This window comes from Podarcis erhardii, assembly GCF_964252035.2.
Source record: "Podarcis erhardii genome assembly, chromosome: 4".
NCBI classification, from domain to species: domain Eukaryota; kingdom Metazoa; phylum Chordata; class Lepidosauria; order Squamata; family Lacertidae; genus Podarcis; species Podarcis erhardii.
The window spans coordinates 30,472,506-30,500,245 of NC_138508.1; the positions used below are offsets into that span (position 1 = coordinate 30,472,506).

At 43.2% G+C, this 27,740-nt stretch overlaps 1 protein-coding gene across 3 annotated transcripts; it reads left to right on the plus strand.

Annotated features, from left to right (window-relative positions):
* CCNA1 (cyclin A1) lies at nucleotides 1-26,876 on the plus strand. Of its 3 annotated transcripts, none has more exons than XM_081859223.1 (9): nucleotides 1-126; nucleotides 12,034-12,212; nucleotides 19,310-19,544; nucleotides 19,843-19,967; nucleotides 20,280-20,503; nucleotides 22,139-22,343; nucleotides 23,499-23,612; nucleotides 24,761-24,894; nucleotides 26,584-26,876. In XM_081859223.1, exons 1-9 carry the CDS (start codon nucleotides 51-53, stop codon nucleotides 26,633-26,635), a joined length of 1,344 nt encoding a protein of 447 aa, XP_081715349.1. In that variant the 5' UTR covers nucleotides 1-50; the 3' UTR covers nucleotides 26,636-26,876. The 3 variants fall into 3 exon arrangements, with proteins under 3 accessions (XP_081715349.1, XP_081715351.1, XP_081715350.1); XM_081859225.1 differs by lacking the exon at nucleotides 1-126 and adding an exon at nucleotides 9,654-9,805; XM_081859224.1 differs by lacking the exon at nucleotides 1-126 and adding an exon at nucleotides 9,836-10,028.
* The last annotated feature ends 864 nt before the right edge of the window (nucleotides 26,877-27,740 follow it).

The following is a 27,740-nucleotide window of genomic DNA, read 5'->3' on the forward strand; positions in this document are numbered from 1 at the left end:
TTCTGGTGTAGAGGGAAACCTTTTCTGCTTTTGAATATAAATTAGGGGAGATGGCTGAACTGAAGAACGGTAGCTGCACAACAAAGGGATATACCCCAAAGTTACCTGTCTCCAAAACTGCAAGAGGTAGGCAGAGGTGACTGTTGATCTGGGATTGTGCTGCTAAGCGTTTTCAGTTTTCGATATTGAAATTTGGCTTGAATTTTAAAATAAATCAAACTTGGAGTTGATTATAAAAAAGAGCAGAAAGAACCAAATTAATCAATCAATACATATTGTCTGTTATAACAAGGCGGAAGAAGGATTGAATGTCCTTGCAATCAGTCAAAACAAAACAAATTCCTTCCAGTAGCACCTTAAAGACCAACTAAGTCAGTTCTTGGTATGAGCTTTCGTGTGCATGCACACTTCTTCAGATACACAATCAGTATTATTGCAATCAGTATTATTCAGATACACAATCAGTATTATTGCAATCAGTATTATTCCAAAATCTTTAGTCTTTTTTGTACCTTTTATGGTGTTATCAACTTGCTATGTTTAATATTTTTCATATTGTGTTCCCCCTCTAAAACCTCCCAGACTAACAAAAATCAATTTGGAGAATGCATGAACTTGGATTATTTTTAGGGTTGCCATATTTCAAAAAGTAAAAACCAGGACACACCGAATGTTGTGGACAAACCACAAAGTGGTTTTACAAAAACGCCCCAAAAGAGTGACTTTTCTTGCCTAAGATCCAGGATAAAGCGCTGCCTTTTGGAAATCCCCCCCCCCCCCGGACATCAATTCCACCTTTGAAATCCCAGTAATGTCCAGGAAATTCCGGGCAGAGGACAGCCCTAATTATTTTGAAAGGAGGCAACCAGTGTAGCTGTAAGACCTTGAGATGCAATCCATAGAGCTGGTCCAAATTAATAACCCAGCAGCTGAGTTTTGCACTATCTGTTGTTCCTAGAAAACCTTCAAAGGCAGATGCACCTTCAGTGCATTGCAGTATTCGAATCTGGAACTCTGTATAGTTTTGTCTTAACCCACCCTAATCATTTACCAAAATCCCTGCAAGCAATTATCCCATTCAGAACAACACTATTTGCCTTGCTGAGTATTAATATGTAAGGCACATACTTGCAAATGTTCTAAAAATAACACTAATTATCAGGCTTTCATGAAACAGGAAGGCACAGTCGATAAATTATTACTTGTTATAAGTTTGATTTTTTTAATTTAAAAAAGATTATATAAAGACCAATAAATGACAAGCTCTTTCAGAGATTAGATCCCATTCATTCTGAGCTCTGATAAGCGACTGTCTTCCTCTGCGACATCAGAGATGGTCCCAAGTAAGTAATGATGGGTCAATCAATCAGGTGGATGGATGCTAAAGGACCACAACAGCTACTTCTCTTTCAGAGACTTGATGAATGGTTGCATTCATGCCCAACCATCACTTAAATTTATAGTAGGGAAGAATTTTTTCCCTCTGGCTAGACTGACTGGCAACTCTGGTGTTTATTTTTGTGGGGAGAAAAATAGATACAGATCACCCATGTGGGGGTAATTAATAAAAGAGTGTGCTGGATGCCTACCATCCAGAAATGCAGGGCAAGCAAACTCCAGTAAGAAAAAGCCCCAGCAGCAGAGTTTTAAAGTCACAAAAGCAAGAAGCATGGGAATATAGGCTGTTAAACCTTTTAAACATCCCATCCTGAGTCTCTACCGGCGCTTCCCTGTTTTTAGCCCTCTTGCAATGAACAGATCACAACGCTAGTCAGTTCAAACACTTTACTTACAAAACTTACAAAAATGTCAGATTCATGCATTTATCTATGCAGCAGCAAGTAAACACAGTTTGAAATCTTGGGATACGAAATATAGTGAAATAGCTCTAAGCATATGGCCTGAGCTTATAGCGAGCAAGCTCAGATATGTCCTATCTCAGTGAGTTCACATGGTGAGGAAAAAGGGCGAACAAAAGAGGAAACAAGAGATGAGGGGCCAAACGTAGCTGAGTCTAGGAATACAATTCTGTGGTCTTAACCCCCTTCATGCATTAAATAGCCCTAAGCTTGCTTGTTATATTGACTACAATTTCCCACAATTTTCACCAGTGACTTGGATATATCTGGGAATATTATTAGGATTTGATTTTTCTCAGGAAGCTTAATAGGACTCATTACATGCTTATAATTACATAAATTGCAAATTTGGATTGGGATCTTCATTAGCAGTTATTGTAAAGTTATTGTTGTTGTTTTTTATCCTTTGCCATTACTGTCAGGTCAACATAACTTTGGTTTCTTTAAAATTCTTTAAAATGCTCAGGTCTCCTGTCAAAATTCCCTTTCTAAGCTTAGGTATACCTGTGTGTGTGTGTGTGTGTATGTACACTGCATATGTCAGTGTACACACACACACACTGCTTAAAAAATGCTTTTAATTTTCAAAACTTTATTATGCAGTTAAATTAATAACAACCCAGTAAGGAAAGTAACTCCAAGTCATGTCTCATTATTTTTTGTTGAGTCGAATATGGACTTTCTTTCTGTATCTTATTATTTTTTGTTGAGTCGAATATGGACTTTCTTTCTGTTGCAACATCTAATTCACTCTGTGGTCTCCTGAGAATGTTCTTTATTTTATGAGGTAGTGGCTGTGAACCCTGCGGGGGTCCCCCCCTTTCTTTTTTAGTTATTTTATTTCACACTTCTTCCTGCTTTCAAGATCTGAGATGTAGCTAGCAAAGAGAGAAGTGCTTGATAGTGACTTGTAACCTGAAGCCAGAGTGTCACTTTCCAATCACAAGGCTCTCAAGTTGGGACATGAATTCCATTGAACGAAGATTAATACCAGCTGCCAAAAATATGCCATAAATGAGGGCCCCAATCCCTGCAAATGTGCTTTGGTTTCACCGAACAGCACTGTGCAAGAAAAAATCCAAGTGATTTTCTTCCCGTAGTGAAAATACGAGATTTACAATACCATAGAAAGCATACACAGAACAACTGCATATAAAATTAAAAAGTGAAGCATTTTCATATATAAAACAATTATATATGTAAAACAATTGTAAAACGACAACGCATATAGAATCAATTCACATCCAGCACAGATACAGATAAAAGTCTCTGCTTAGGATTGCTGAAAAAGGAATGTGTTGAAAGGACAATAGAAAGCATCCAATAATTGGGCTATTGTCATTTAACCATTTTTTGTTCAGTTCATTTGTATCTTTTAGTTCAAACCCCGCCCCCCAATTTCTCCAAATGGCTAACCAACAACAATTAACAAAATGCCACAAAACATGGTTTTAAAAACAGTGATATTAAAGCCAGCATCAAATAACATCAGGTATTTAAAAATAAATAATTACAGCTGCAGTTAAAAGAGTCCTCTCCAAAAAGTAATTTACAGAACTAAATGTGCATTCTCACATCTGAAAAAGCTAAGTTAAGCTTTATACCAAGAGTGTCCATACCTTAAGCTTTTAGGGTCTACTTTGATTTTTACTAGATCTCTGAGATCCACCAACCAGAACCAGTGTAAAAAACATACCCTAAAGCCGCAATCTATACAGTGGTACCTCGGGTTAAATACTTAATTCATTCTGGAGGTCCATTCTTAACCTGAAACTGTTCTTAACCTGAAGCACCACTTTAGCTAATGGGGCCTCCCGCTGCTGCCACTGCACCGACAGAGCATGATTTCTGTTCTCATCCTGAAGCAAAGTTCTTAACCTGAAGCACTATTTCTGGGTTAGCGGAGTCTGTAACCTGAAGCGTATGTAACCTGAAGCGTATGTAACCCGAGGTACCACTGTACATGCTTACCTAGAAGTACAAGACCACCAACGGATGTGCCAACTGGGACCCTTAGACTTTCAGCTTTCTTTTTTAAAAAAATAAAATAAAATATGTAAGTCTCTACCCCCCCCCCCAAAAGTTATGAAGCTAAATGTTTAGGTACTCTTCTAAACAAATTGTGTCAGTTAGTTAGCCTGGCTGCTCCCATCTAGCCAATGAGTGAAGGTAGGGCTGTAATTGACAGATGAATTCTGTGGGTTCCTAAAGAGCTGCTCTTTTGCCATGCCCTTTAGTGCAACACACACACACACCCCTTTCTGGCTTATTTTGCAGCCTGTGGATTTCTGTATTTTGCCCTTCTTTCCCCCTCCCCCTCTAACAACCAAGATGTATCTTTTCTGTGGCGGATTTGTCTGAGATAAGGGATTCCCTAGGAGTTATTTTGTGTTTAGCATGGCTTGCTAACTCCCAGGTAAGTGAGTGCAGGATTACAGCCTAGGCTTTCGTTTAGGTCTGGCATTGGGGCAAAGCATACTGTAGTTCCTGGGCATTTAACAGTAGTGTGGCAGGCAGAAATACAACAGGTTGAGCATCTTCTAGTATGGATATACAGTAAGCCCACAATTTATGCACATTTAACTTGCACACATCCAGCTTTACACGCTTGGCAATTTAAAAAAAAACTTAAATTAAGTAAGTAAACAGGTCTTGCTTCTGAGGAGATAGCAATAGGTTTGCACTGTTAGAATACAGGATTTTGAGCCCAGGAATTTGTTGTGCCAGAACTGAACTGGTACTGAACTTGTTCTTCCCTGCTTTGAACAGTGTTCAGCTAATACATCCTGACTCATGAAAGGCATGATACCAAGCTATAGTTGACCTTGGGGCTAGAAACTCAACATTGTCCATCATGCCTAATAATTAACTTCCAACGGAAGATACGAAATGCTTTCTTAGTACTCTTGTAGTTAAAGGAAACTATGGTGTCTGTTCTGTGTAACACAGCTGGACATAAAATGATCACAAAGATGAATTTCCCTTTGAGGTAATGTTCCCCCTAAGGCTTAGATGAAGGTAATTTGCTGTCAGAACTATAAACCTGTGTGCATGTGGCTGTAAAACGTTTGCCCAGAGTTGGATGTAATGCCCTGAAGTTCTATTTAAGGAGTCTGACCATATATGAAAGGTACAGTATGGCTTCATCTAAAATAAGACATAATTTTATTTAGGAGCATATGGTAGGTGGCAGTGGAGATGCGGTGTGTGACCTGAAGAATTACAAAGTTTCAGATAAGCCTGTATTTTTTATTAATATACTGCGAGGAATGATCCAGCCCCGCCAAAGCACTTCTGTCTCATTGAGAGAGTAATGGAAGAGATTCCATGGGGTCACGAAGAGTCAGACATGACTAAACAACAACAACAAATTCTACTGAAATTAATGAGTTGCAGAAGTGCTTAACTTTGGATAGATGATGCCCTGTCCCCTGTGTGTTTTCTGTTGATTGTGAAAGTCTACAGCTGAAACAGAGTATCAAAAAATTCCTTAGAAATAAATCATCATTATTTTTGGTGGGGTTGGGAAGAGTGCAAATCTGAAGCTATCACCCTGGCAGAAACCTAGAGGTGGCATCAAATAAATGGATTTTTACACTCTCAGAGTTGATTCTCTGATGTTTATTTTGTTGTTGTTAAGTCGTTTAGTTGTGTCTGCCTCTTCATGACCCCATGGACCAGAGCACAGCAGGCACTCCTGTCTTCCACTGCCTCCTGCAGTTTGGTCAGACTCATTTTAGTAGCTTCGAGAACACTGTCCAACTATCTCGTCCTCTGTTGTCCCCTTCTCCTTGTGCCCTCAATCTTTCCCAACATCAGGGAGTCTTCTCTTCTCATGAGGTGGCCAAAGTATTGGAGCCTCAGCTTCAGGATCTGTCCTTCCAGTGAGCACTCAGAGCTGATTTCCTTAAGAATGGATTGGTTTGGTCTTCTTGCAATCCATGGGACTCTTAAGTAAAGAAAGAAACCCAAACTCCAGTTTCCTTAATAGGCATGACTCATTCTATGCTTGAAGGCTAACAAACAAGTTATGGATTAAGGGGTGTGCTAGAACCAAGAATGCTAATATTACATAAATATAGGATAATAAAATAAAGGCAAAGGACCCCTGGATAGTTAAGTCCAGTCAAAGGCGACTCTGGGGTTGTGGCACTCATCTCACTTCAGGCCGAGGGAGCTGGTGTTTGTCCACAGACAGCTTTCCGGGTCATGTGGCCAGCATGACTAAACCACTTCTGGTGCAACACTACACTGTGATGGAAGCCAGAGAGAACGGAAACACCGTTTACCTCCCCACCACAGTGGTACCAATTTATCTACTTGCACTGGCATGCTTTTGAAATGCTAGGTTGCCAGGAGCTGGGACAGAGTAATGGATTTGAACCGCCAACCTTCCAATCAGCAAGCCCTAGAAGTTCAGTGGTAATACCCTCTTGTGAGTGTCATAGGAAACTCTCTTATATGGAACCAGATCACAGGTATTGTCTGCCCTGATTCCAGGATTTCAGGAAAGCCTTTCCCAGCCCAGCTGAAGATGTTGGAGACTGAGCCAAGGACCTTCTGAATGCAATGCAGGTCTTCTATGGCTGTTCTATGCCCCTTCCTCAGAGGAAGGTCAGTGTGGAATAGTGGCTGGTATGTTGGACCATAGCTGAAGGGTAGGTTACCTGTCAGAGGACTTCAGTTTCCAGAACCTGTAGCAAACTACAGTTCCCAGGATGCTTTGGGGGAAGCATATGCTTTAAATGTACGGTGTGGATGTGAATTTCAAATCACTGTAGGTGAATCTAGGCTGGTCACTTTCTTTTAACCCAATCGACTCCACAGGCATGGGCATAGCCAAGAAGGGGCAGCTGCCTTGTCCCCCCTCCCATCAAGTAAAACAATAGAAATACTTAAATGGCCAATCACATTGGTTCTGCCCCCCAACCAAGTCCTCCCCCCCCCACAAAAATATTGGCTATGCCCATGTCCATGGGGTAGTTGCAAGGATAAATTGGGGATGGGTGAAAGCCAAGTCCTTTCTGAATTCCTTGGAGGAAGTATGGGATAAACAGAGAATTTTTAAAATCTTCACCCCTGTTCGATTTAAGTGCTGCCTCTTACTAGCAATTTATCAGCATTTCCAAGGCCTTGCTTCCACAGGAAATGCATCAAAAACAGGATGAACTGTCCTGTGCTACGCTGTTCAGTTCTTTGCAAAGAACACCAAGGACTCAGCTGTACAGCTGCAAATAAAACGTTTTAAGTGCAATGTGCAATGTGGATGGCGATGGTGAGCCTTATGGAAAATTCAATGTATTTTTAAAAACACTTTTTTAAAAAAAAAAGCATTTTCAGAACTTTTTTTTTTCAAAATGTGTGTAGATTCCACCCAAGTGGGTCTTTGGAGAAATGGCTCTTGGGCCAAGTTGTGTCTGAAGGAGCACTTTCACTCTGTTTACATCTACTGAGATGTGTCGCTGTTTCTCTCTATTCTGCTTCCACATCCACATGTACTGTACTCCCAACAGCCACCAGCAATGGGAAATAGCAGAAAGCCAGGATCACACCAAAGCCAAAATCCTACGTGAAGAAGCACAAGCACGACTGAACCTGCCTGAGAACACATCCCACTGAATATAAATAAGACTGACACCTGAGTAAACCTATAGAATTGGGCAGTATGGCTGCAATCTTATGCATACTTACATGGGAGTAAGCCTCATTAAGGACAATAGAATTCCGTATGATACAAATAACAATCTTGTTGAAGCTTGTGTGAAATCTATTTAGCAGATGAGTGAAGAAATCCCAGCTAAAATCCTGCCTCCCTCAGAAACTCCCCTTTCTGGGGTTGCATTTCCACTACACACTTCCCGTACTTGGGAGCAAGTTACATTGAATTCAATGGGGCTTACTTCTGAGTAGGCATGCACAAGGTTGTGCTGTAAGTCAGTGTGTTATCGTCCCTCCCCCCACCCCCAGCTCGTCGGAGAGAGTGAAATATGAAAGTGATACAAATAGCATAGGGATAATACAGGTAGGACTAGAAGGACAGATCCTGAAGCTGAGGCCCCAATACTATGGTCAGACTCCCATAGTCCCATGGTCCAGAGAAGACTCCCTGGAAAAGACCCTGATGTTGGAAAAGATGGAGGGCACAAGGAGAAGGGGACGACAGAGGACGAGATGGTTGGACTGTGTTCTCGAAGCTACAAACACGTGTCTGACCAAACTGCGGGAGGCAGTGGAAGTCAGGAGTGCCTGGCGTGCTCTGGTCCAGGGGGTCACGAAGAGTCGGACACGACTAAACGACTAAACAACAACAACCTTTCAGGCTTGTTGTAGCAATTTCTGAGATAATGACTGCAAAGTGTTTTGAACACATAAAGCACTTGCAAGTCCTCCTTGGCAGCCAAAAGGCAAAGTAGAAATCATTTTAAACATAGAATCAAATGAAAGCTTAGCAGTATTATTACTACAGAAGCAAATAAACACAGGTGCCTATACCAAGGTCTCTGGAGATAGGAGTGTCAATGGTACAAAGCATCTTTCTTCCAACACTCCTGAGGTTGCATTATGTGCTTCCCTAAAATGGAAACAACTCAGAAAAATCCTGAACAGGAAGAGAAACAAGTATCTGTAGCTCAGGTGAGATACCTGGATTTTTTTTACTCTAAAAAGTATCCCTCCCTCCCCCAGTTTTTCGAAGAAATCTCATAGACTGAGTTTGGCACTACACATCTGCTGTTATTGCAGCTCTCCATCCTTCAAACCACAAAAGACTGGCACAAAACATTAATTACGAAGAGCAGCCCTGATGATCTCAAGCAGGGAGTCTTGAACAGCCTCTCAAACACACAGAGGGAAACCAAGGAAGGAGAATAATTAGATCCTCAAGACTTGGCTTTATTCATTTTTTCCTTTAACTAACAGATACAGTAAATGGCAAAACAGTACTGCTCTAAGATTTACATCTGGCATCAAGTCAGTTTGAAATATTTGCTACAAAGCCTCTTGAGGATCTTTAGCAATTTTCTTATGAGAGTGATAGGAATAAAGAGAGGAATGAGCAAGTTAATATTTACAAACATTCTGTTGTTTTGCAGTCTGTGTGTGCATTTTTATTTATTTTTTGGTGGTTTTGCAAACCCCCAGGGTTACCCAAGCTTTCCAGTTGGGCTGCTTCCCGTTTCTGTTGGCACTCAATACCTGACCTCAGAATTACAGGGAGTCAAAATTCTCACATTGTTGGGATCTTCTTTAAAAAAGGTGCCTTCTATCAGCAACAGAAGAGCGCTTACAAGGATAAATGGGAACTCTGCTACAAGCAGCATGCAACCCTGTCAAGTTGCAGTCCTTTATCATGGATGGGTAGAATCTTTAAAATGTTTCGCCTTGCACATTATATAGGAATTATTGGGTATTAACCACACAACCCGAGAGGCGCTTTTCGTTTTAAAGCGCAAGACTGTGTAACTGGCCTGACCAGGGCCAGATTTAGGTTTGATGAGGCCCTAAGCTACTGAAAGTAATGGGGCCCTTTATATGTCCAGCTGTCTTTTGTCAACAACAAATTGTTGCTGTTTTTGTGTGTGTTGAATATATGCTAATCTATGGACTTAACAGGTATCTGAAGCCATTTGCACATAACAAAATATGCATTTTTTGGAAATGTACATCCAGGTTTTTTTTCCTTTAAATTTTTTTATTTTATTTTTTGGAAGGGGGCTCAAGAGAATGGGGCCCTAAGCTATAGCTTGTTAAGCTTCTACGTAAATCCGGCATTGACCTCCGCAGCGCACCAAGGCAAAGGCAGGAAAAGGGACGGGGAGGGAGAGATCCGGCTTCCTCCTCTCGCCCGCAAGATCTCCGGTTGCCACGGGAGCAGCCTGCCGCCTGCGGGCGAGCGCGGTGCCAGCGCCAACTGGCCGCTGCTCCCAACAGTCGCGGGCGGCTTGAAAGTAAGCAGCGCGCACGCCGAGGCGCACCCGGAGGGGCGGTGCGACGGCTGTCTCCACTGATTGGCCGCCGCCTATATAGGCTCGGCAAGCGGCGCCCGGAGCCACTTCGAGTCCTTGCCCACCAGTCCCCACCTGCGCTGCGCCGGGAAGGAGCAGGGCGCCCCCTTCAGGCACCAAGGAAGAACCGCCCGCGTCAGCCTCCGCTGCGGGTGGGGAAAGGCAGGTGGGCAAAGGCGCGGCGAGGGTCCGCGGGGGTCCCCGGGCAGAGTTTAGGGTGGCGCTGCCAGGGTGGCTGGGTGGGTTGGTAGCTTTCCTGAGGGTGTCTTTGAAGACCGGGCTTCGTTCCGGGGAGGGTCCGAGCGCTCACTGCACAGGTGCCTTGGGGCAATCGCTGGAAACAATGGACTAGAAACTTGGGACGTTGCCCTTGCTCCATGTAGCTGAATATAGCCCATATTTCCAGCATTTCAGATAAGGGAGTGTTCCTTCCCAGTCCTACCTGGAGGGGCTGGGGATGGAACCAGCGGTCTCAAAGCAGATGCTCTACTCCTGAGCCACAGCTCTTGCCTCACTTAGTGATTCCCAAGTAGACCCCTCTGCAGTTATTGCCTCCAGCAGCCTCTGTAATTTGTAATTGGCGCTGCCTGCAGGCCGGCTGAGATGGGCCCAGGTCACTTACTCCAGGGTTGTGTGACCACAATGCTATTATAGCTCTCTATGGGAGCACCTGGTCATCTTTCAGCTGCCACAGGACCAGCAGAAAAGGAGCTCTGTTTTTTTAGAAAATGATGCTGCAGAGTAGAAGGCTGTTTGTGTTTTGAATAATAATAACAAACTTGCTCTGTAATATCTCTTAATAGTTATCAAATCCCAGAACAGGCTTGTGTAAACTAAATAAAGGTAAAGAAAGTGTAAAGGATCCCTGGATGTTTAATTGCAGTACCACAGTCCTATGTTTTATTTGGCAGTAAGTTTCACCGAGTTTAGCAATGCATGCTTCTGGCAAAAGTGATGTATCCCTTATTCCTCAACATGTTTACTTGGAGGTAAATCCAGTGGCTTGGTTCTAAGCCTTAGAGTTTGGGGGACCTTCAACAGTGGTTTTGCTGATTTAATCCCATTGGTTTCAGCAAGGTAAAGCTATTTGGTGGAAGGATGCCAGTTTTAAAGAAACATGTAATGGCAAGGTTGCTTTCTTCTCAAACTCTTTAATGTGATTGACTTTCTGGGGGCTAAGGATACCGCAGTATTTCGTTTGTTACATTTATATCCCACCTTTTCCTCTGAGGAGCTCAAAGTGGCATATGTGGTTTTCCCGCTCCCCAGTTTATCCTCACAACCACTCTGTGGGGTAGGTGAGACTGCGACTGGCTCAAGGTCACCCAGTGACCACCATGGCCGAGTGAGCATTTGAACCTTGCATGATGGTTGTGGCCCATCTCTAATATTGCCAGGGTTTTGTTATTTTTAAACAAGCTGCTCCCCCTGTGCTGACTGCTCTGAGTCCTGCGTCTCTCACACATTTCTCTGTGTACCTCAGTTGGTTTTATGGAGGGTCACCGAAACACTAGTGAGAGAGCAAAGATAAGAAAAGGCAGGCTTGTACAAACAAAGCTACAGGAAGATTTCCGTTTTCTAAGAGTCAAGTCAGAATCAACTTCAGGGTTGGGTTGCTCTTGAAGGGAGTCCATCTGAGGATATTGTCAGAAATTGGGTGCATTCAGGTATTGCATTAGTTTTTCTGATTTTAGTGCTACTGCCTCTGTGCCGTTTCCTAACATACCTTTCACAATGCTGTAACTGTGGCTTTTTGACTGAGATATGGGCATGTCTCAGTAAACTTCATTCACACCAGTGGGGGTGGTGTGGCACAACAACAAATGTCATTAGACAACCTTGCTACTCCTCACACTTCCTGCACATGCATGCTTCAATTTCCTCATGAGTCTCCTATGAAAACGGCAGGAAGGAACAACTGTATGCCGCCCCAAATCTTGTCACTGCTCTCATGATTTTCTAGGTTAATTGGGCTGCAAATGTGTTTTTTCCCCCTGGAAGCAATTAATACAGAAAGGGAGCACTAAACTTCCACTGCATTCTGCCAGGTTTCTGGAAGTGGCTGTCATACTGGGTAGAAGCTCAAATATAATGCAGGAGTTAATAGTTAGGGAAACGGGAAGGACTGCCGTGTGGGTGCAGCCTCAATGTGTGTTTCTTTGTCTTTCCAGCATCAGCTGCTGACCCTGAGGAAATGCATTGCAGCAACAATGGTGATGAGAAGGCACAAAATGAGCTTTGGGATGCCCTGCCGGCTGTTGCACAGCCTCGAACCAATCAAAATCTCCACCAAAGAGCTATTCTGGGGGAGCTGACGGAAAATGGGCAGTGTTTGAGACCCTCTGTCCAGGTAAATCATGGAAGACTGGGATTCCCAGATAACTCATACAGAAGGTTCTTTTAGCACCTGGGCTTAGGAAATCGGAAATTATTATTTTTTTAGAGTTGTAAATGTGGGAATAAATGGACCAATGGTCTGTCTCTATGTAAGGCAGCTTCCTAGGTTCAGTAGCTGTTTGCAACTTGTTTTGAGGCTCACTAACCAACCTAGCAGTTCGAAAGCACGTCAAAGTGCAAGTAGATAAATAGGTACCACTCCAGCGGGAAGGTAAACAGCATTTCCGTGTGCTGCTCTGGTTCGCCAGAAGCGGCTTAGTCATGCTGGCCACATGACCCAGAAGCTGTATGCCGGCTCCCTCGGCCAATAAAGCAAGATGAGCGCCTCAACCCCAGAGTCGGCCACGACTGGACCTAATGGTCAGGGGTCCCTTTACCTTTAACCAACTAGGAAGGGACAACAACCCTGCAGTTTCATGTTTATCTGCACCTGTGCATCTCTGAAGCACCTCTTCTGCTTACAACTCCACCTTTAAAAGGTTAGCTTTTTCCCAACTGTAAATAAGAACTGTAACACAATTTCTGTGTTTAAAAAAAGTGTTATGGCACTTTAAATACTAAACAGATTTTCTAAGGGCGTGAGCGTTCATGGACTCTGGGCAACCCTACAGTTTATTGGGGTTAAATCTGGCCAAGTCACACCCTGGAGTATTGTAATCAAGGGACATAACCAAACTTAAGTTGGTCATTCTATTGGGTCTGCTTTGAGCACCCAACCCTTAAGCTACAATTCTAATCCCGTTTACTTGAGAGTAAGCCCACTTAAGTTTATTAGGCCTTACTCATGAGTAGACGTGGCTAGGGTTGTGGCGGTGTCATTGCTAGCGCAGCAACTCCTTTGGGCTTTGTATGTTAAAATGCTGTAGGAATGGCAGGTCAGAGAATAGTGTGACTTGAGGTCCCAGCTGCAGTGTACATTTAAAGCAGTTTCAAAAAGATTGCCCTTCCCTTTGGGGGATGCTATATTTGCTGGCAAACGGCATCCTCTGTAGGAGGTACAGAGCAGCACTGTGAGATGTTGACTCTCCTTTTGCTCCAGTACTACCGACGTATGTTCTTTGGGCTCAACAGCACTCAACGAACTGGGCGACTGTTAAAGAGGTTTGCGCATGCCATGAGCTGTGGAATGTAGGACCACTGGAAAATGCATGCACTCTTTTTAACTGCCAGTGGGTCAAGTACTACTGAAAGGTTCCATCTTCAGTTTCTTGGAAACTTGAAGCCAGGGATTGAGAAGGACTAGAAGTCTCTCTGTGGTTTTCAGTGGGACTTAAGACTTCAGCATCTGCCCTGTTTTAGAGAGAGAGGTTTTTGCTGTTGTGCCAAGGAGGAGTGTTGAGCCACCAAAAAGTTCTTTATGGGCTAGGCTTCCTGAACCTCGGCCTTCCAGATGTTTTTGGCCTACAACTCCCATGATCCCTAGCTAGCAGGACCAATGGTCAGGGATGATGGGAATTGTAGTCTCAAAACATCTGGAGGGCCGAGGCTGCTTTAGCATGTTATGTATCATGCTATCAACCATACACCTCTCTGTCTTTCACCCAAGCAAGCAAGAGGCAATCTGGTAGGGAGTGTGGCTGGACGGTTGGTGTTGCCTGGAGAGAGAGAGTACTGAGGGCTAGGTAGAGAGACTTGGAGGGGCTGCATTTGGCCCCTAGGCATTACCTCTCTGTCCATGCTCTAGGCCAGTGTTTCCCAGACTTGGGTCTCCATCTGCTTTTGGACTACAACTAGCTAGCAGGACCAGTGGCCAGGGATGATGGGAAGTGTAGTCCAAAAACAGCCGGAGACCCAAGTTTGGGAAACACTGCTCAGTCTAGGCTGTTATCCTGCCTTTCAAAAGTTTGGAAATTGATCATAACCATGACTTTCAGAGGACTTTGTCAGACGCATAGAGCCGTTGTCTTCAGAGACATTTTTTTTTAATTTTTTTATTAAGGTTTCTTTTTTTTCCCATATAATTTTTATTAATCAACATCAACAAACAAAACAAAACAAAATACATTAATTTCACATCGTTTTCATAACTTATTTCTCTTTTGGACTTCCCTCAGCTGTTCCGTAAATCATCCATAGTCATAATTTTAATTACACATTTCTCAAATTTATATTGACATTATTTATCTCTTTTTTTTCTATTCCCTTTAGACAATACTTCTTACTTTTTTACAGTGCTTCTTTAAATCCCTTAAGCGTCATCTGTCCTTCACTTAAACATTCCAGATATTCCACAAATTTCCCCCAGTCCTCGATGAACTTTTGGTCTCTTAAGTATCTAATTTTCCCTGTCAATTTATCTAGCTCTGCGTAATCTAACAATTTCATTCTCCACTCTTCCACGGTTGGTATTTCTTGTTGTTTCCATTTCTGGGCCAGTAACACTCTTGTGGCTGTGATTGCGTATTGAAAGAATTTACAGTCTTTCCTTTTTATCTCATTTCCTACTATTCCTAACAAAAAGACTTCTGGTTTCTTTATAAATGTGTATTTTAAGATCTTCTTTAATTCATTGTATATCTTCTCCCAGAAGTCTTTCACTTTCTTACATTCCCACCACATGTGATAAAAAGTACCTTCTTTGTCTTTACATTTCCAACACTTATTGCATGTCTTGTACATTTTTGCTAATTTTACCGGTGTCATATACCATCTATAGAACATCTTCATCATATTTTCTTTTAACGTCATACAAGCAGTGAATTTTAGACCCTCCTTCCATAGTTTCTCCCAGTCCTCAAATTGTATATTATGACCCACATCCCTGGCCCAGCTAATCATTACCGACTTAACTTCTTCATCTTCCAAATTCCAATCTAACAACAGTTTATACATTTTAGATAAATTTTTACCATCATTATCTATAACCTCACTTTGAAATTTCGATTCCTTATCCGCAAAACCTCGTTCTTTGCCATCTTTCTTAAACATCTCATTTGTTTGGAAGTAGTGCAACCAATCATATACATGTTCTTTGACCTGCTCATACGGTTTTATTTTCCACTTTCCTCCTTCTTTAACTAACAATTGACCATATGTTATCCATTTACTTCTCATATTAATTCTCTTTACACTCATGACTTCTAGAGGTGATAACCAACGTGGTGTTCTAGGTTCTAATAGGTTTTTATACCTGTCCCATACCTCAATTAAAGGACCCCGGAAGATGTGGTTCTCGAAACCTTTATGGACTCTCTTTTTCTCATGCCATAAATAGGCATGCCATCCAAATCTATTGTCGAACCCCTCTAAATCCAACAATTCATTATTCTCTAGTTTAATCCACTCTTTCACCCAGCAAAGACATGATGCCTCATAATACAGTTTCAAATCTGGCAGGGCAAAGCCGCCTCTTTCTTTTATATCTGTTAGCAACTTAAATTGAATTCTCGTTTTTTTTCCTGCCAGATGTATCTTGAAATCGCTCTTTGCCACTCTTTAAAAATTTTGCTCCCCTTAATTATAGGGATAGTCTGGAATAAAAATAATATCTTTGGAAGCACATTCATTTTAATTGTAGAGATCCTTCCCCAAAATGACAATTTCAGTTTTCCCCACACCTCCAGGTCCTTTTTTATTTCCTTCCAAACTGATTCATAGTTATTTTTATATAAATCTATATTTTTGGGAGTTATCCATATTCCCAGGTATTTCACCTTTTTAAGTGTAAGAGATAATATATATTATGCACACATGGGTGGAGAGAATTGTAAACTGTAGGGGGTCAAAAGACCATGAAATGCAAGAGACTGTGAAAGGTTTATACAGAGGTCACATGTATGAAAATTAAGCAGAGTGTGATGGACTATGTCAAAATGGCAAAAATTAACTGGGAAGCTCAGAAATCGAGAAGACAAAAACTTTTAAAAAGAATGGGAAAAGTTTACAATTTATATATGAGATTATTGTAAACAGGTTAAAACATTGGCAGGATTTTTACCGCACTTGTAATGTAACGGAACATATGGACAATTTAGAAAGACAAAAAATCGGAGAAGTATTGATATGCAGTTGAAAATATTATGAATAGGACACATGGAAGGGATGGGGAGGAACTCAGGAGATTCAGAGTAATCTCAATATTTGGATTCTGAATTGGTTTTTGTTGTATGTTTATACTTTTAAAAAATCAAATAAAAAAAATATATATATAAAAAGCAAGCAGATCTACCATCCACAGCCATGTGAAGTTTGTGTAGATATGCCAGTGCCCCCCTTGACCATGTGTGGCCTTTTGGCCTTATTTTTTTCTCCCTGTGTGTGTTATAACTATGTGTAAAAGATAATGTGTTCTGTTGTGCCAGAAGTGGTTTAGTCATGCTGGCCATATGACCCGGAAAGCTGTCTGTGGACAAATGCCGACTCCCTTGGCCTGAAAGCAAGACCCCATAGTCTCCTTTGACTGGACTTAGCCATCCAGGGGTCCTTTACCTTTTACCTATATGTACCAACTGAGGGCAATGCTTCTGCATCCGAATCATGGACTTCCATTTCCAAAGGTTTATTCAAAAAGCAGTTCAAAAGCACATCAAAGTGCAAGTAGATAAATAGGTAAACCTCCGGTGGGAAGGTAAACGGTGTTTCTGTGTGATGCTCTGGTTTGCCAGAAGCGGCTTAGTCATGCTGGCCATATGACCTGGAAGCTGTACGCCGGCTCCCTCAGCCAGTAAAGCGAGATGAGCGCTGCAACCCCAGAGTCGGCCACGACTGGACCTAATGGTCAGGGGTCCCTTTACCTTTACCAACTGAGGGCAATGCTTCTGCATCCGAATCATGGACTTCCGTTTCCAAAGGTTTGTGCTGCAGTTAAATCCACATCTTTTTAAAGATGCTACAAGATTAGCCTGGCTGAATCACTTTGGCTGAGCTCCCCACCCTCCGAACCCGTCTCTGTGTAACTTGAAACGCCTGGTATTCAGTCATGGAAATTATGGACACAGTGTCTCTACGTGCTGAATGGTAAATAGCCACACCATGCAGTGTTCTGTACTGATATGGAGTACTAATGATGGTTGCTTCAAAACCAAAATGTCTTCTGGTGCTGGATTGCCAGGGCTCCCTTGGAATACTGATTTGCCGTTAACTTTAGTCTCTGTTTCTTGTTGGAGTTTTCCAGCTCATCTACAGGCTGCCTTCTGCTTCAGACTCTTCCCTGCCTACCTTCTTTCACAATGCATTAACTTGTTGTTATGTACTAAGCTTGGATCCTAGAACAATAGGCAGGTAGGATCCTAGAATGCAACAACTGATTGGCTTGCAGGAGAAGACCAATCAGGCTCCAGGAGGAAGTTAATCAGCCTGTTTGGATCGTAGAATGCAACAACTGATTGGTCTGCAGGAGAAGACCAATCAGGCTCCAGGAGGGAAGCAGAATCAGCCAATCAGACAGGACTCATTGTGTAAATAATGTATATAAAGGTCTGAGGTTTTGGGGGGAAATTTAAGCACTGTTTTACAAGCTGCAATAAAGAGCATGAAATCACTGCAGAACTCCAAGTGTATTTCACTTGTGTTTCGGTGTACTAGGATGCGGTTTAAACAAGTTGCAAACCCTTCAGTGTGAACAAGGCAAGACTTCTTCCATAGCTTTTTGCAAACAGCTATGTTTTCTTGCCAATGAGCAACCAAGTAGGAAGCAACATAAGATGAAAACTCCTGCACTATTGTCAGTGGCGTATTCACCGAGAGATCAGTATCACAGACTTGTACCTATATTCTGCCCACTCCTTGTATTCTGGCAAGTTCTGTGCAGCTACATTGGAATGCAGGAATATTTTTTGGCTTGATCTGGGAAATACCTCTCGCATTTCCCTTGTCCTGCTGGCCCTCAACAAGAAAGAGCGCCATGGGCTCCCAAACTACAGTTTTGGAGAACTGAAGGCTTTCAGACAATCCATATGCCTTGCCCTACCCTCCAGCCTTCATAAGGGAGCTGTTTCCAGAAGCACTGTGAGAGGAATGAAACTTTGTGCTGGCCATCAGGCAAGGGCTTTTTCTACCTGCCTTACGAAGGGAGTTGCTGCCAGGGGCGTTATGTGCATGTGTCTTTTGATGAACTGAGTAGATTATGAATTGTGGTGGTGGTGGAGAGAGAGAGAGAGAGAGAGAGAGAGAGAGAGAGAGAGAGTTAAACAGTGCTTAGTTTGTTTTTGGTTGCTAGGTTGTTAATCATAGAATTGTAGAGTTGGAAGAGACCATGGTGGTCATCTCATCCAACCCCCTACAATGCAATGCAGAAATCTTTCACCCAACGTGGGGCTTGAACCCACAACCCTAAGATTAAGAGGCTTATGCTCTACCTACTGAGCTGATATCAGAAAGCCAGGATATATTGCCCATCTGTTTTAACTGGCCAGTAAAACATCAAGGGAGCCTTGACCAACAAAAATCCTGTGCAAGGACTTCCACATGTGCAAGAGAGCTTTCCTTTGGTTAATATTGCTTTGTGAATTATGAGCGCTGGAGTGCTTTGTGAATCTTATACGATGACTATTGTTGGGTTTGTGCTGCTTCACTTATTTATTTATTTTTAGTTAATAGGGCTTTATAGAATGTGTCTGTTTTACTGATTATTTGCTGTTGTTTTGCTGACAATCTGTTAATTACTCTATATAATTTGTGTTGTATTTGTGATGTACAGTGGTACCTCGGGTTACATACACTTCAGGTTCCATACGCTTCAGGTTACAGACTCCGCTAACGCAGAAATAATGCTTCAGGTTAAGAACTTTGCTTCAAGATGAGAACAGAACTCGTGCTCCAGCAGCACAGCAGCAGCAGGAAGCCCCATTAGCTAAAGTGGTGCTTCAGGTTAAGAACAGTTTCAGGTTAAGTACAGACGTCCGGAACGAATTAAGTACTTAACCCAAGGTACCACTGTACTATTACATTGTTGCTATTTATTATTTGCGAGCTGCTTTGTGATTCATGCGAGCAAAAAGCGGCATAGAAATATTGTAAGTGAACTGAACTGAAATGCGTCTTTTCCTGCACTCCTTGAAGCAGGAAAATATAGGCTGTTCCATCCAAGAAGATTCTCATTCTTCTTTTCAGGGAGCAAACAGGCTGAGAGGCTTCTCTGGATCCGAAAATGTCTGTCCTGCTTTAACTACTGGCAAGACTATGATGCCAGTCTGTGTGGCGTCCAAGCAAAGTTTTGCTGTTTACAGAGATGAAGTGGAAGGGAAAACCAGGTACAGCTGTATGGCTGTGGAAGAATCCAGCATGTGTGAAGTTGATACCTGCACCCGAAGACCCAACATTCACCTGCTGCTGAGTTTGAGTACAGGTACGTCCAATGGTCTAGCAGGGGCAGTGTTGGTGATGGTAGAAACCTGTGACCCTCCAGAGGTTGTTGGCCCTTGGCCAGTAGCCATTCTGGCTGGGGCTGATGTTAGTTGGGCTCCAACAATGTCTGGAGAACCATAGCCTACTAAGCCTTTTTTTAAATTACAGTGTATGTTGCCTATAACACCCAAGAAATCTAAGGGTTTATGACTTCTGCTGATGGAAGCATACACTGAAACTAATGGCTAACTTAACATCATTTAAAATCATTCTTCCCTGTAATATGTTGGTGAATCCAGGCTCTCCGATGCTGGTGGATAAGTCGTTGCAGTCCCAAGATGTGGATCTTCAGTGTTCTAAAGAGGACGTCATGTGTGCTGCAGAATATGCAGAAGATATTCATCGCTACTTGAGAGAAGCTGAAGTGAGTGGCGCTTTTAAGGAGCTCACTGTAGCCTTGGCTCAGAGATAGCACCAGTGTAACATGCACTCTGCATCCTACCTTCTTTCTGATATTCACGCCGTGAGTATGTACTTTAGCTTATGGAGCCTAAATTGCACTCAAATGCAAGTTTAGTCCTGTCCTCTGGAGGAACAATCTCAGTTTAGTATCATGGACACCTTGAATTCAAACTTCCTGTAAATCAACTCACAGAGGGGCTTCTCTCTCTCTCTCTCTCACACACACACACACACTTACACCTCCTTATTCTGAGGCCAAACTCTTTCCATGCAGGTGAAATACAGGCCCAGAGCATGCTACTTGAGGAAGCAGCCTGATATCACCTCGAGTATGCGTGCAATCTTGGTGGACTGGCTGGTTGAAGTCGGTGAAGAATATAAGCTTCGTACTGAAACGGTGTACCTTGCTGTGAACTACTTGGACCGGTTTCTCTCTTGCATGTCTGTCCTCAGAGGAAAGCTTCAGCTTGTGGGAACAGCAGCAGTTCTCCTAGCTGCGTAAGTAGGCTTGCGTGAGCGAGCAAACCTTTGGCAGATGATAACTGTTTAGGGCTACCTGGTGAGACTTGTCCGGATCTGTCTGGCGAGTGCTCACGTGTCCTAGCAAAGGCAGGAAGCCACTTTATTCCAAATTAGTCTTATCTAGCTCATGAGTGGGGAACCTGCAGCTCTCCAGCTGGACTCCAACTCCCATCATTCTTTGCCACTGGCAATACTGGCTGAGGCTGATGGGAGCTGGAATCCGTGTAGACAGCTACAGGTTCCCCATGCCATTCTAGGTCACTACTGCCTACACTTCTGTGTTACAAACAGGGCTATTGTCCAGGCCAAAATGGGAGATGCCAAGACTTGAAGCCTGGCACCTTCTCCATTGTGCTCTGCCAATGGACTACAACCCTGTTTCCCCATAGAGATACTTGGAGAGTGGGCTAACAGTCTTCAAATGTTGAGTTTGGACCCATCACTGGTTTACAGGACAGAGTGGGTTTTCGCTTGCTTTTTCACTGGCGGTGGCTCCTGTGAGCAGGTCCCAATGACGTTCCGCTGCTGCTGAAATCACTGTAGGTACATTTTTTTGCAAGCAAATGTTTCACTTGCACCTACAACCTTAATCCACCTGAATAGTTTGTGGATCCGAAGTTCAGAGAGTGAGGTAATCAAATGAGTTGGTATGCTTTAGTTATTTGTGTGGGGATTAGCCTGGGAGACCCAGAATCATATCCCTGCTCAGCCACAAAACTTACTGGATGACCTTGTATCAAATTGCTTACCTCTTGGTCTAACCTATCGCACAGGGTGGTTATTGGAATAAGGAGAAGGAGAGATGATCATATATGTCAACATGAGTTGTTTGAAGGAAGTGCAGAATAAATATAATATAACTTACTAAGGGTGCATTTATCTTACATAATCAAATTTTATTATCGGTTTTGTGACTACAGTGGTACCTCGGGTTAAGTACTTAATTCGTTCCGGAGGTCCGTACTTAACCTGAAACTGTTCTTAACCTGAAGCACCACTTTAGCTAATGGGGCCTCCTGCTGCTGCCGCGCCACCGGAGCACGATTTCTGCTCTCATCCTGAAGCAAAGTTCTTAACCTGAAGCACTATTTCTGGGTTAGCGGAGTCTGTAACCTGAAGCGTATGTAACCTGAAGCATATGTAACCCGGGGTACCACTGTACTATCGGTCCATTGTTCTAACATTCAGTGGGTCGTCTCTTCCAGCTGGTGAATGAAAACTTTGTTCAAATTCTTAAGAGTGTTTACATACTTTAAGATTGGGACCATTTTATGGTTAGCATCCAAATGGTTCAGTAACAGGTTTGTATAGGGACCAAGACATATTCCAGGAGCCTGGCATAATGCTATCTTGGTCTGAATGAAGTATATTCTGAACGGTGAAAACAAATTCTTTTGTCTAGGCCTTAATGATAGCATAATGCATGTGCTGGTGGTGCAGTATACAAATCACTTGGAGTGGTTCTGAAAGTGTGGGACCACCACTGAGAAGGCCCTGTTTCTCTTGTGCCTGGCAGTCTCAAGATGGTGATGCCAAGGGATTATCTTAATGAAGCAGAATTTAAAATATGCAGTAAGGCTTTGTAGGTTGCTATTTCTCCTGATTCCCCAGGAAATATGAAGAAATCTATCCGCCAGAAGTCAAAGAATTTGTGTATATAACCGATGATACCTATACTAAAAAACAGCTGCTCAAAATGGAACACCTGCTCCTCAAAGTCCTTGCTTTTGACTTGACTGTTCCAACCATCAACCAGTTTCTCTTCCAGTATTTGCAACTTCATGGTGTCAGCGTCAAGACAGAGAACTTTGCAAGGGTAAGGATATGACCTGTACGGCAAAGACTTCAAAGGACACCCAGACCAAATAAAAAATAATTTTAAAAAATCATTAGCCTAACTACCCTGATGCCAGTGCCCCTCCAGCTGCATCTTCTCTAGAGAAGGATATGTTTCGTAGTATAATAGAATTGTAGAGTTGGAAGGGACCCTGAGGGTCATCTAGTCCAACCCCCTGCAATGCAGGAATCTTTTGCCAAATGTGCGACTCAAACCCACAACCCTGAGATTTGAGTCTCATGCTCTACCGACTGAGCTGATTCAGTTTCAGTCTTTACCTGCTGCCTCAGTTGTGCCCCTGTCCAGTCCTGCGTCTGTCTGTCTGCATTTCAGTGGTGACCAGCAGTCTTGACCAAAACTGAGACTGAGGTAGCCATGGGCAGTAGAAATCTATGAGAGAGCTCTCTCACACAAATTGGGGGGGGGGGGGTAAGTGAAGAGGAAACATCTCCCCTTCCTGTGCTTCAGGGGCAAAACAAAGTTATTTGCTAAAACTCACAAGCAATTTGCAGCACTAGTTTAGATTTATAAAAATGATCTAAATCTGCTAAACTAAATATTGGGTCTGGGCACACTTATTAGTCCATATTGGACTATGGATGACATGTTTTACAGTGTTGACCCATGGTCACAACTACACTATAATTTAAAACACTACCATACCACTTCAAATAGTCATGGCTCCCCCTCCCCACCAAAAAAAGGTCATGGGAACTATAGCTGGTTAAAGCTGCTGAGAGTTGTTAGACCCCCTCACAGAGCTGTACTTCTCAGCACCCTTTGCAAACTACAGTTCCCAGTGTTCTTTGGGGGAAGGGAAGTCATGCTCTTAAAGAGCACTTTATAAGAGCACTTTAAATGCCTGCTGTTACTGTGGCCCGTCAGTTTTCCACAAACGGTGACATTATTATTGGTGGTCTTCTTCTTCTTCTTCTTCTTCTTCTTCTTCTTCTTCTTCCCATCGAACTAAAAACACCAAAATATAAAAACACCAGCTATAAAATCACTATGGCGAATGGTTAGCGATAATGGGAGTTGCAGTCCAACATCTGGAAGGCTGGTAGAGATACTATGGGATAGACTTGAACCTCTCTTGATTTCCCTGTGATTAAAATGGTGTCCACTTCTCTTTAGTATGTAGCAGAGCTGAGTCTCCTTGAAGCTGATCCATTCTTGAAGTACCTTCCCTCACAAACGGCAGCAGCTGCTTACTGTCTTGCAAACTACACCGTGAACAGGCATTTTTGGGTAAGCCTGACTTTTGAATATTAACCAACTCCTTATAGCTTGCCAGCTCCTGGTGTGTGCAAACCCTTCAAAGAATGAAACTGGATACAAAACCGGGAGGTGCCTTGACCCCAGGTTTAGCTGGCTTTCCCTTTTTTTTTTTAAGCAACAAACTTTAAAACTGGCTGATGCAGTAGAAATCCTTCAGTCTGACACAACTACGTTTTTGCCACTCGGGAGGCTATTAACTCTGCAGAGAGATGAACTCTGGAGCTTTCTGGGTTAAAAACGACTATGGGTTTAGTTTACCTTAATGCGTCTTAGTTGCTGCCGCTGTTCTACACCTGCTATCTTATTAACTTTATGGGCATAAATGAGATTTTTCACTGGCACCTTTTATGGTCATTATCCCAACATCTGCTTTGGGAATGTTGCAAGGTAAAGGATATGGCTGGTATAAAATAAAACAAAACGTTTCACAAGCGCTCATGAAAGCACAACTCTGCAGTGTCCCTTCCTGGGCGGTGCACTTTAGTATGGGCTGCTTCTCATGAAAAGAGCCACCACCTCCTGTGTAGGGCAGTGGAAAACCAAGGTTGCATCTCATACAAGTGGAGCATAAGGAGGCTGCCTTATACAGAGTCAGAAAATTGATCTAAATAGCACAATATTGCCAACAATGGCTGCTGGTGGCTCTCCAGAATTTCATACCAAAGTCTCTTTTCCTGCCCTGCTTGGCACCTTCTGCACCCAAAGCATGTGTTTTGCCACAGCCCTTTCCCCTAAAAAAGTGTTCCCCAAACTTAGGTCTCCAGCTGTTTTTGAACTACAACTCCCATCATCCTTAGCTAGCAGGACCAGTGGTCAGAGAAGACAGCTGGAGACCCAAGTTTGGGAAACACTGCCCTGGAATAATTGGGGTAGGGGTTCTACCGGATGTGAGTGGAGCTTCTCTGCTGGATTTTGCTCTGTGCATGCCTATTCAAGCAGCCTTTTTCCCTTGTAACCAGCAGCAATTGGTGAAAAGTTGAAACAAAGCTACTGAGTGAGGTCTCTCCTAAACTTGATGCTGGCTCAAGGCAGGAGAGTCTCTCTCCAAGCGTATGTGATTGTGACGCGTTCTCACCTGAATGGAATAATAAAACTTTCATCTCTCTTCTTCTGATCAGCCAGAAACCCTTGCGGCCTTCACTGGCTACTCACTAGGTGAGATAGTCCCTTGCCTAAGTGACCTGCACAAAGCCTGCCTTGACGCTCCACACCGACCACAGCAAGCGATAAGGGAGAAATACAAGCTGGCTAAGTAAGTTCTTGGGCCAACAACTGCTTTCTGAACAAATAACGGCTGTTAGAGGAGGACGAAAGCTGGACAGCATGTGGGAATATAATAGAGAGGTTGCAAATAATGCCAAACCATAGTTTAGCAGTATTGCAAGGGTGGGAGACTAGGATTGCATCTGGCCCCTGGCTTAATTTCAAAAGTCCTCTGTTAGCCCTCTGCTTTTTCTAGGTGGTTGAATCATCTGCCTCTTGCCCAGTAGCCTACTGGTTAGTGGGGAAGAGGAAGGGCAGGAGGGAGAGAATAGGGGTCATATAATGAGATAAAATGGGACGCGGGTGGTGCTGTGGGTTAAACCACAGAGCCTAGGGCTTGCCGATCAGAAGGTCGGCAGTTTGAATCTCTGTGACGGGGCGAGCTCCCATTGCTCGGTCCCTGCTCCTGCCAACCTAGCAGTTCAAAAGCACGTCAAAGTGCAAGTAGATAAATAGGTACCACTCTGGCAGGAAGGTAAACGGCGTTTCCGTGCGCTGCTCTTGTTCGCCAGAAGCGGCTTAGTCATGCTGGCCACATGACAGGGAAGCTGTACGCTGGCTCCCTTGGCCAATAAAGCAAGATGAGCGCCGCAACCCCAGAGTCGGTCACGACTGGACCTAATGGTCAGGGGTCCCTTTACTTTTAATGAGATAAAAGAGGTTGGCCTGCCTGCCACTGACTTTGGCTGTATGCAACCCCTGGCAGATTTGGCCCGAAAGGAGTGCATCCCTTCAATGAGAAAGAGGTTGCCCATGACTCACTGAGGAGGATGAGCCACTGATAGCTTTGGGCTCATGGGCTCCCCTCTCTGCCACTTGCAGAGGAGGAATTTGAACACTTCCGTTTCCATTTTATATTGACTCCAGCACTGCCTGCCTCTGAAACCCCTAAACCGTGGTTAAACATGAACAATGGCTCGTTCGGACAAACCAGCTGCTTAACCTGTGGCTTGAAATGGCTTGTTGAAACAAGACAACAGTTTGGATTAGCCACAGTTGTTTGGGTCCGAACAATCCATGAAGTTCAAAGTTAATCCAAAAACAGGAGGGGGAGCTTCCAAACTCACTCTGAAGCAGCCGCCGGAGGGAAGATTAGGCAATGGGTGAGCCTAAGGCTTGCTGCATCTCATTCTCATAACATTCTGTTTTAGCATGATATGCAGCCTGGCACAAAAGCATGGGCAGGATGTATATAATGAGTGCCACGCACATGCAATTTAAACTTTGTACCAAGAACAATTGATTTTTGTCAGACGCATGAAGCTTTCGAAACTGTTAAATGGTAGCTTCCCCTATGACCACAGGAAATCTGTTAAGAATTCCTCTCTGATATCTCACTTGGTGTTGCCTATATGCTTTCAGGCTTATTTTCTCCAAGGATTTTTTTTTTTTTTTAATGGAAATTGCTTCTCCCCTGAGGATGCTCCAAGCGATAACCAATAAGAACACAGCTGGGCCAGAGACACAGGCGTGTTTTCTTTTATAGAAGTAGAGATTCCTAGGCACTTGCAAATAGCAAAATAACCACAGTGAATCTTTTCTCTTTTTTAACTTAAATCCAGTGCAGATTTCCCAATCAAGATTACGCAATCTGCTAATCTCGAGTTCTTGAAGTGCTGCAGAATTATCAATGGGGAGTTTGCTAACTCTTTGTACTGAGTGGTTTCTTCCTTTGCAGGTACATGCAAGTATCCCTCCTGGAGCCCCCAGCCATTCTACCTCTGCTATGAACTGCAACAGACGCCAGTAAATGCACAGAAACTGAAGCACTTGCCTCCTGATCAATAGAGTTGATCTGGCCAAATTATTATGTTTTTAATAGGGCACTGCAGGTCATGTGTCTAATCTTGTTGCTTGAACTATTTTTAGAGGACCTTTAGTATATAGCTGTACTGTATTACAAGGACTCGGGACTGTAGTTTTACCACAAACTAAAAGCACTTTTAATAAACATCTTTTCATTTAAAAGAACTCTTGATGTCTCTGCATGTGTGAATTGCTCTGAATTGCCATGTCTGTGTGACGGCAGCCTGGAAAATGAACACTAAACTTCCCAACAAAATGAAAAGCAGGAATAGGAATTGAAGAAGCTGCCATATACGGAGACAGACTGTTGGACAAGCCTTTCTGATTGGCAAGCCCAAGAGGCTCAGTGGTTTAGACCACAGCGCCACCTGTGTCCCTATTCTACCTTTACCAACTCACAATTTCAACATTTCACTGGGAAAACTGATGATGGGTGTACATTTTAAATATACCCTCAGAAAGCCAGGAGCGTGGCTATAACTAGAACAGACGAGAATGCTAAATATGAGGCTGTCTCTTTGCCATTATAGAACAGTGCTGTTAATTCCAATATAGCATTGTAGAACTAGACTAAAAAGTACTTGAATGGTAGGCCAGCGCTGGGACTGATGGCAGTCGTAGTTCGAAACATCTGGAGGGCACCAGGTTGGCACAGGCTGTTTTGGGGGTACACACCAGAACTTTGAATTGGGCTCAGAATCAGATAGGCAGCCAGTGAAGCTGTGGCGACTGGTGAGATGTGTTCGGAGTGAGCAATGTCCATTGCATTCTGCTTCAGATTACTTGTCAGAGGCTGCCTGCATGATGTGTTCTGGTAAGTGAGTTGGGATGTCTTCCTACTTAAGACATAATCTTGTTCTTGATCTAGGACTGAGGAACATTTGAGGTCCAGAACAACACAACTCTTCCTTCCTTCCTTCCTTCCTTCCTTCCTTCCTTCCTTCCTTCCTTCCTTCCTTCCTTTCCTTCTCTCTCTCTCTCTCTCTCTCTCTCTCTCTCTCTCTCTCTCTCTCTCATTTTTAATAAGCC